This window comes from Crassostrea angulata, chromosome 10 (assembly GCF_025612915.1).
Source record: "Crassostrea angulata isolate pt1a10 chromosome 10, ASM2561291v2, whole genome shotgun sequence".
NCBI classification, from domain to species: Eukaryota; Metazoa; Mollusca; class Bivalvia; order Ostreida; family Ostreidae; genus Magallana; species Magallana angulata.
Window position 1 is genome coordinate 1,656,825 of NC_069120.1, and position 10,844 is coordinate 1,667,668.

The 10,844-nt window shown below is 33.5% G+C and overlaps 1 protein-coding gene across 1 annotated transcript; it reads right to left on the bottom strand.

The window, feature by feature from the left end:
• Window positions 1-3,820: 3,820 nt before the first annotated feature.
• LOC128164996 (uncharacterized) lies at window positions 3,821-4,947 on the bottom strand. Its single transcript, XM_052829165.1, has 3 exons — window positions 4,901-4,947; window positions 4,431-4,718; window positions 3,821-4,241 (listed from the first exon to the last, which is right to left on the bottom strand). Exons 2-3 carry the CDS (start codon window positions 4,615-4,617, stop codon window positions 4,003-4,005), a joined length of 426 nt encoding a protein of 141 aa, XP_052685125.1. The 5' UTR covers window positions 4,618-4,718; window positions 4,901-4,947; the 3' UTR covers window positions 3,821-4,002.
• Window positions 4,948-10,844: the final 5,897 nt, after the last annotated feature.

Sequence of the window (10,844 nt, forward strand, 5' to 3'; positions counted from 1 at the left end):
TAACATTAAAATATATTATCATATTTACATTGAGATGAGAGATCATTCCAAATCATGACTTACTGTCTGTCATACATACCAGGTTATATGCTCCATGTGACAAGCCGTCAGTTGACCTCTTGACCCTTCAGAAAGTTCTACTGAATTCTTCACTTCATCCTTCAATAGATTCAGATGACAAGAGAAATAGCAATGTACTTTATAATAACAAACTGTATTTATTTTAATGTTAAGAGACTGATTGCATTTACATGTACCATGTAAACAAACATTACTTATATACAAATTGTACTTCTATTCTCATTAATAATTGTATTTCATGTTGAATGATTAATAAAAAAAATTATTGTATGTTACACTGAATATCACTTTGCTGTCAAATAAATAAAACAAGACAATAATGGTAAATCATGTTACAGAGTTTTACATGTTATTAGATTATCTTACCTGGAAGATTAACGATTATCTTACCTTGTAGAATTTCTGAATTCCATCAGTTTCACGGGATAATTTGATTTTATTTGTGCCCTGAAGTGTCTGAAAATAGTGCAAGATATGAAAAAGAGAGTAATTGCAGAAGAGGCCCATAAGCCTCATTGCTAACCCGAGCTTTAATTTTAAAACTTTGTTACTCAGTTAAAGTTAGATAGTTAAATTAGCTAAAACTTTAGTTCATGTACTTTCATAATTATACCTCTAATTTATTTATAATTTAAGAAATTACGGATTTGGTTTTTGCGTCAAAAGACTATGATACGGGCTTAAAAAATGGCCTGCTAAAAATGAACATTATATTACTGTTATTCGTTTACAGATATACAAGACATGAATATAGAAGCTTAATAGAGCATTGAATGATTTATATTTGATATCGTCATGTCAATAACTGCCGTCAGGTGAACAGACAAATTGAATAATGCATGTTAGCGCATTATTCTGCTTGTAACGCGGCATTTGATTGGATAGAAATATTTAGTTAATTTGGATAGCCTGGTTTGCATGTCACAAGACACGTCACAATACACCAACGTCAAAAACGTACTAATCCGCTTAACAGGGTGTTTTCATAACATTTATGATATACATTTTTTAACCGATAACATAGAAATCACTGTTTGAGACCTACTTATTGTAAATTACATGTAAATTCATAGCAGTGATTAGTTGTTGCATTTAGAAGCATTTAAATATCACAGAATTTAATGGAAAAACACAGTAGAATGTAAATATATCTTATTAACTAAACTTTTCATTTTTATTCATACACAAAGGATGTTGTTACATGTAGATCTTGTATTTATCACATATTTATCTCAATATACGGTGGATATCACTCATGGGATAAATTTTTGATATTCCACTGTGTGTTCTTACGCCACATGACGTCATAATTAATTATTACGTAGCTTTAGACAGATTATTAACGTAGAAAGGAAAAAATAACAAAATAATTCAGTTGAAAGCGCGTTGAGTCAAAATGTGCAGCATTTGATGTGTTTCAGATTTTTTATGAATTACTGGTAAAAAAAAATATACCAGAAAATGAAATGTTTTTTGCTAATCCTCAAGGAACTTTTTTCCATTCGTGAAGTTGATGACGTCTTGTACATATAGTGAATGTGTTGTGCAGCTCACAATTATAATGTTTACAGAAACATTGAGGTTTAACAAAAGATTGAGGTTTACCGTGTGGTAAAACATGTGAAAAAAAGAATCTTTCATGATTTGCAATGGTTTATGATTTTTATCAAACGACTTGTGTGTTTGATAGAAAACACACAAGTCGTTGGATAAGATCATATACCTTGCATCTCAAGTCATGAGATCCTATATATAATATATAATAGTGGAGTGATTAAACAAGTCTAGTTTAAATTAGATTTGGTTAAAATTGACTGCAGTGGTCTGGAGGAGACAAGACACTGTCACAGAGTCAATGGACAACAGGCTTCAAGGTCATAAAATGAGAATAGACGTAAGTTTAAATTGTAACTGATGTGGTATCTTAAAATATTGTTAATAACTTGGTGAATGTCTGGCTTTAGGTTTGTATATCTTTATTATATACAGATGGAAATATCTGGCATTTCATGACTCGATCAAGTCAAGTAAAAAAAAATGCAAAATACATCTTTTGACCTAAATATATTCTTAGTTAATAGTATTAGAGCCCAGTGATCTGTAAATCTCTATGGTTTTGGGAGTAACAAAATATTCACGAAGTATTCATTGCTTGATCACCTGAAAAGATTCTTACCTGTAAATTCCAATGAAAATTGAATTCTGCATCCCACTTTTGGTCCTATATTGAATCAACATTACATAAGGAGGCTATATAACCTTCTTGTTCAATACTGTAACAAACAATCCAGCAAAGATAAAGCAATATACCAACATGTAATTCTCTTTCAAGTGGATATCTTCCTAAACAATTTTAGAAAATGAAATTTATGTAGATAGGATCTTGGAAATATAAAAAAAATGTCAACTAAATCATGTTATTGGTCTTGAATCATCAATCAACAACAGAAATAAAATGATTAACAACTTACAACCAATACGTGCCCTAAATAACCTCACTCAGGTAGCTTGTGTGACTTACCTGAATTCAATTCCAAATCATATCAATGGACTCCATCAAAAGAGAGCATCACCAAGTGTTACTACCTGTAACAATATAGGTTTTGTATAAACAAACAGAGCATTTGCTTTTATACAAGTTTGACAAATAAAATTATTAAACTTCTATACTTTTTTCACTTCATATAAGAGAAAATCAATATACATTGCTGGTTCTCTAAAATTCACCCTAAACAGACTCAGATTCCCTGCAAAAGGTGTGTCAGCTTGATGGACTGATACACATCTGCATGCAATTGGAACACTTAGCAGTTTCTTTTAATCTAAGGAAAAGTTCCAAGAAATTTTCGAATAAAATCATCAATACTAGTATTCATTATCAAATAGAATTAAACCAGTTTACAGTAGCAAACGGCAAGTACACATCTGGCGAGTTACATGTATATTGATTTAAATATTATAATATGTATAGCATGGTATTATATAACGTTAGAATAGTAAAGCAGTTAAAGTTCCACTGTTCAATGGTGGTAGAGAAAAAGGCCTTCCACAGTATTGTTCAATTGTGGTAGAGAAGTTACTTCTTAATCTTTCAACATGGAGACATTTCAGCTTTTGTACTCTTAAATTGTAGGGCCTCCTTACTCAAGCTCAGTCCAGACGACATTTTGGTTTTCATTTGTAGAACGAACCCGACCATTTAATAAAATTATCAGGGGGGGGGGGGGGGGCGGGGGCAATCGGAGTGCGGGACGGTTCGCCCCTAAAGACCTTTCGCGCTGAGACGTTTCGCCCCGAGATGTTTCGCGCCTATTAATTATGTGGTAACAGTAAATTGATATCAGCATGGAGAGCCTCCAAATAATGAGTTATAACACCTTAGGGTAATTAGAAATTTGATGAGACACATAATTATGATTGCTTGATTTAGATGTTTTGCGGCTTTTAATTATGTGGTAACAGTAAATTGATATTAACCTACCATTGAGAGCCTCCAAATAAGTTTTAACACCTTTGGCTTATCAAATTATTCTAATATATGATTATATATATATATATATATATTAACATCAGATTATATAAATAGTTATAAATTTTTATATGATGAACTACGATATATTTCATATTAATATTTACTCATTATATTTACTCAAATTATACTATTTTGTATAAATGAAATAATATTTCCTTCACAATGATTTAGAGATAACACCTGGATAAAACAACAAAACTAGGCAAAATAAATATTCTTTTTTATTTTCATTGTTTTCAACTGCAAACTTGAATACATAACACATACATAAACAATATCGTATACAAACATGAATAAGTAAGTTATCTCAACACAAACACAATGTTTCACAGAACATCACAGCACATCACAGTACATCACATCGCACCTCAAACGTCAAACACACCAGCTTAGATAGATCCGCAGACCTTCAGGAAATGGGACGCGGTGATGATGTCCTCCATGTATCTGGCTGCCGCATCTTCTATCTTCTTCTGCGTGGTTGTCACTATCTGCCTCACGTTCCTCTCCAGGTCACATGCGGCGATCCTTGTCTTCACCAACTCTGCTTCCCTCAGCAGCAGGGGGATCAGGTGATATAAAGGAAGAGAGAGTCCTTGGGCCTTCACGTTCATCCTGCGATGCCAACCTGAAAAATAAATAGTGAATAAATATACAAATTCTTACTCGTAGAACAAATGAATATAAATTATAGCTTCAATTTTCACCTTTAGTAAAATGACTTATTCTAGCCATATAGAGAATTTTTCATTCTTCAAACTTACAAAATAATTTAAAAGTAATAGATTTGAGTGTGAACAAAATATTTATAGCATACCTTCAACATCGTCGTTGGTTCTCACTTTGAAGTCAAAGACGCTCCAGGATCGGATAGGGAAGACTGGATTCTGCATCCACTGAGTCTTGACGTATCCTACCAGCTCCTCTAGGTGCGGTGGACATCTGTTGGTCATGACGTTGAAAACGTCCTCAACATGATTCCAGGGTAGGAACGGCAATGCCATCAGCTGTTTGATGAAGACGTGGGTTGTCTCCCTCTCCCTGAAGGTTGTCGCAAGCCCAAGGTTCTGCACCTTCGTCCAAACAATTTATCTGCTGTATATTCCTTAGAAGAGAAATCATTCTACTGACAAAAATTAATGATTTATTCAATTCTTATTTATCATAAAAGTTTAAGTTAAACACAGACTTATCAAACTAGCAGGTTTTTGCAGCAAAATTAAATTATAAAAAAAATACAGCTCATATTGCTTTAACAATAACTTATAACAAATTTATATTACTTACCAGACATTCTCAGATGAATCTTTCAACTTCAACACTGAATTGATCATATGGAGAAATCACGTTCACTTTATTCATGAGCTAAATGTCACGTGACACTGTTCTCATTAATATTTATGTCTTCAAATTGTCTCCCTTACGAATGAAAATTACATACCTTTTATGTATGAAATTTGTGTTATTACGTCAAAACTTTCATTTTTTGAATGAGAACATGTGTTTAGGCAATGCATAGATTATCTGTGTATGTTTTTGTCACCACAATCAGTGATTCACACTTAAAATTCACTTTGAATACTTCTCTATCCAACCATAGATAATCTAAAAATACGACTTTACCGGCTAAAATGAGTAAATAAATAGATAAACAGCCAAAAATATCAGCTTGAAACCGAATAAAATTATAAAATGAAAAAATTCATTCAATTTATAACGATAATTCTTAATCAAAAATATGCAATATGCCTAATGATTCAATATAAAGACTGTATAAATGCCTAGTTGCAAGTCCGATGGCTTACTGAGAAAGTCTTGAAAATGCTAAATTGGAAGTAAAAAGGAACCGACAAGACTTTTTTAATTTGAGTCTAAATTTCTGACACAACTAGTTTGCAATGTAAACTTTGTAAATATATGAGGAACTACTTTACCTATGAATGGCAAGTATTTTAAAAATAATTCCAAAATCCCTTCATGACGCCTTTCAACACTAAAACACACTTTATTCCTACAACGCCCCGCTTCGATATTTCAGATTCAAAAGGAACCGCCATCTCAATATCTAATGTAAACAAAACAAGCACATTCCAATCCCGGATGATGTAAATGACAGAACCAAATGAGAAGAAAATATTTCCGAAATACTTATTTTTTATAATTTGTGATTTTTCTCATTCCTTTCTATATATTCTATTGTAATGAAAATCGCCATTGTGATAACAATATGGCCGCTATGCAAATTAGTAAAATGTACACCATTTCTCCATATGTGATGATGAAAATGGAGAAGGGATTTTCGCATATGTAGCCGCTAGTTCTCATAATTAACACCCGTCTCATAATTAATTTCTCCTCTTTAGCTTGACATGGAGAGCCTCCAAATTAGTTATAATATCTTAATTAGAAAACCGATTCAGACACTTAATAATGATTGCTAAACAAACATAATTATATTTGAACGTGGATAGGATAATCGCTTTTTACATTATTAAAATTATCAGTGAATGTACCACATTAAACATGATCATTTGTACATATGTTTTCAATAAAGTCAATTTTAATTACATGCATATATATATATGTATATATATATAATATTTGCCTGAAAACATCGCAATATATATAGAGGATATCTATATTGTGTGATTTTATATTTGCTTTATCCAACGAGTTGAAATGGTGTATATATTCGCGAGGCTTGCCGAGCGAATATAACCATTTCAACGAGTTGGATAAAGCAAATATAAAATCACACAATTATAGATGTTCTATTTATCTCATACAATTTGATTTATATTATGAAGCTTTTGAGACAGTCCCTTATGTGACCCGAATTGATAAAAACGATGATGCAACGTTGTGTTATGCGGCTATTGTGACCTTGCGCAATACAATTTAGTACGTCATTCCTGAGATAAATCTAACTGTTTTAATGTAAAGTTTCACTGAAATAAACCTTAAAATAATTTTTTAGCTCTAAATAGTTTTTCATACAGCTTATTCACTTGATTAAATGGAAATTCCGATTAGAAGACTTGAATAATCAAGTTTGTTTACATACACAAAGTTGCGAATGCTCGTTAGTTTGAATTGACTCGAACGATGTTTAATAAAACAAACACTCCGCTAGGCTTATGATTCGGAATTGAAAATAGTGAATAAGGATGCTTACTGGTGGTGGAATAAAAGTCTTATGAAACATTATTTCGGTAAGTTCTTGTATATAAACACAACCATCATCGCGTCGCGTCGTCAGGATGAACTCCTTGATATAGTTAACGTAATTTGCAGTTTTATTAACTTCCCAAATTAAAGCAAATTGAAAGTTGGAAGTGGGCTAAACTTTTCAAAAATCTTGACAAACAAGAAAAAAGGGTCTTGTGGTTACGGTTATGAATAACTTTGCAAAAAAAGGTGTGTGAGTGAGTGTGTGTGAGGTGGGGGGCTACCCCCCCTACCCCCCCCCCCCCCCACACACTCACAATAGCCCCCCGGTTTCGACGCCTGTGCTACGCAGTTATGTCTTTTCCTTCATATTTGTAATCTAAATCTTTGACAAAATCAATTTTATATCAATTTTTGTAGTAGATATAGTTATGTTAAAAGTACTAGCAAATCTTCGAAAATAGGTCACTGAAGCGTTGAAGCGAGGGGTTGTGTCAAAAATAGTTCCGACCGGAAGTATTTGATATAGCATCACCCGTGTGATATAGCAAAGGTTTATCACACGGGTAATATACACCACACGTATGAGATAAATAATAAATAATATAGGTGCGAAACGTCTCAGAGCGAAAGGTCTTTAGGAGCGAAACGTCTCAGCGCGAAACGTCAATAGGGGCGAAACGTCCCGTTCCCGGCAATCGCAACTTCTCGGGATTTCCGGCAAGCTCGTCAAAACACGTGTTTTTCCGAGCTTGCCGGAAAGGCCCAAGAAGTTCCGTTGGGGGGGGGGGGGGGCTCTTTGCTAGCCAAGGGTTTCTGATCATCACCGCTCTCCACGAACCCTTGGTAATCATGCTATCCACCATCGCTAGCCAAGGGTTTCTGGTCCGCACCGCTCCCCTCGAACGTTCGAAGATGGGGGTGGAGATGGCTCTCGGATACATGTAACGAGGGGTCTCGTGGTCAGGTTAGGGGTTTGAAGCCTTATTCCACACAATCTCTATATACTGTATACGATATAGTTTTCGAGATTCTAAATAGAGGGATTATGTGTAACGTTAGACCTTATCGGTGATAACCAAGGGGGGGGGGGGGGGGGCGGGGGTCAAATATCGCGGTTTGTCAGCCTTTCTGTTCCCACTTCGTTTGCTTTTTTCGTTATGGTTTGGCAAATTTTTGGATGTCAGAAATCTTCAATCAAATGTCGACAAGTTACAACGGTTAAAAACAAATTGTCAATGTTACTGAATAAAGTATTTTCTTAATTTTCAAGATATAACAATTTAATCCAAAATAAATATTTTATTTCATAACCTGCCAACCCAAAACACACGTTTTCGTTTGAATGCTTCGGAATGAATTTTGAAAAGGAATTTTGTGTGTACTGATGCGAATTATTTGCCGATAATTTAATGTTTAGAAAAGAGGCTGAAATGTTCTCATATTTATATGCGCAGATCAAGAATTATTTTCGAGTAGGGATGGGGGTACTGACTGAGGGATAATTTGTAATTTTGTTTGCCAGGAGGAGGGGGAATCTGAGGCCTATCTAAGAACGTTTACTATTTGAATTTAAAAGAAAGTTTAAATTGGACCCCCCCCAAACTTCTAGGTCCGCGCATCAGTAATACTAAAGATACGCTGTATTCTCACAGTCCTGTATCATAATGAACATCATAGCAAGCTTGACATGGAAGTCTGTCAAACCAATTCTTTTTTCACTCAAGACCAGTTCACTGGTAGACATGTATAATGCTTATGTCTGCAATTACGGTAGCTTAAACACATTTAAAACGCAACAGAAACGCACAATGATATGATTGATAAACTAACAAAGCTACAATAAGCCTGGCTGTGAGTGAGGCAGGTGCCGCAGGTATATACATTTCAATCAATTCGAAATTTTGTGTGAATAAGAAACATATGTACAGAATATAGGTTTTGTATTTCAGAAAAATATATATTTTATTTGGAACTAAATATATGAATGAGTTTTGATTTAGGCTTAAGGTTCACAGATATATTCATTCATATCACATACTGTATTTTAATCTCTTAAGCCTGTAATGAGTAACGTTAATGATACTTTAGATTTGTTAATTTTATCGAATATATTTAATTCTGCGATTCCGCTGTTTCGCATCAAATCGCAAAAATTCAAAATGCGAGCACCAAACTTTGTTACAATTTCATTAAGTTCACAACCTTCAGAAAAATAAGTGAGGTTTTAAAACCTTCAAGGTATCCTTATGCCGATTTTACGCGGATATAATTTTTTGCGTTTAATCAGGATATACAGTACTGTAGCACGGTAGCCTAATGAGACTCAGATATACAGTACTGTAGTACTGTAGCATAATGAGACACAGATATACAAAAATGTAGTACTGTAGCCTAATTAGACTCAGATAAACAGTACTGTAGTATTGTAGCCTAATGAGACTCAGATATACAGAACTGTAGTTCTGTAGCCTAATGAGACTCAGATATACAATAATGTAGTACTGTAGCCTAATGAGACTCAGATATACAGTACTGTAGTGCGGTAGCCGTATGAGACTCAGATATACAGTACTGTTTTGTTGTAATCTAATGAAACACAGATATACAGAATAGTAGTGCTGTAGCCTAATGAGACTAAGATATACAGTACTGTAATACTGCAGCTTAAAGAGACTCAGATATACAGTACTGTAATACTGTAGCCTAATGAGACTCAAATAGGGATTCATGCATATGATGATTACAGTATAATAATGTTGTAAAGAATGATATGAATATAAAAGAAAGAAGAAAGAATTTACACAGATATGAAGAGAGTATTTTCCTGGCTTTTTAACGATTTTGATATTTAATTTTACATGTCCTAAACGACGCCAATACAAAACAGGAAATTCACTGCCCTCAAGTGGATATATCTTAAGATTTTTAGTGAGCAGTTCCTGTATTAGGAAAAACAGGGAAGAGTTTAATTCAAGCATACTTGGAAAAATCACAAAATACTTAGAAGATCCATCTATTTTCACATTCGTATAGTATACATTAAGGAAATTATATGGGTATTCCAAGTTAATTGCAACATACTATATTTGCCTTAATTCTTGTGAGAAAAAACCATATTTAATATCTTGAATAGATAGGGTGGGGTGGGGGTTGGAATTGCATCAATGAACATATGCCAAAAGCCAAGGACGCACGTAAAGTTTCTCATTTCAATATTTTTGGGAATGTGCACAAGAGTTTTAGAAAATTCACTAATTGAAATATTTTTTTAATTTCCAATATGGGGACCATGTTAAACGAAAAAAAACGTGTTAAAAGAAGCTGCTGTAACCCCTTTTTTTGGGGTGGGGTTTATTGATGGTTCATGTTTTTCTCACTTGGTCAAGACTTGAAAATGTGTGTTTAGAATTTATACATACACGTACAGTATCATTTTTAGTCTTAATTAACGTCATTTGATATTTTTGAGCAAACCTTTTCCTCTTCATCTTTAAAATTCGAAATACGTTTATTAATTTAGACGCATTTGACATAAATATTTGGTTACTTTAGATAAAAAAGGAATAACTATATAAATTATCTAAATAGTTACTTGCTAATAAAATAAAACAATTTAAGAGATGAATATTCCCACAGTTCAGCTATTTAGAGAAAAATCTCTCGCATGAAAATGCGAGGAAGCTATTTTATCACAAGTAGTACATGTATTTTCAATCGATTGCATATATTAACAATAATCCCCTTCATATACATCTCTCTCTCTTTCTCTCTTTCTCTCTCTCTCTCTCTCTCTCTCTCTCTCTCTCTCTCTCTCTTCATTAACATTAAAATCCATACAAATCCTAAAAAATTATAGTCTTAGTCATATCTTAGGATAAATCTAACGACATTGTGGACTGACCCCCAAGTTACTGAGACACTGGAAAATTGAATGAATTTCTTGTTTAATTATACTTTGCTAGTTCAGAAAGCAACGTAACCAAATTATTAATGTATCTTCATTCCTTGGCATAGCATATAGTATAGTGACGGAGTTTGGTTATTGATATTAGATAAGCAC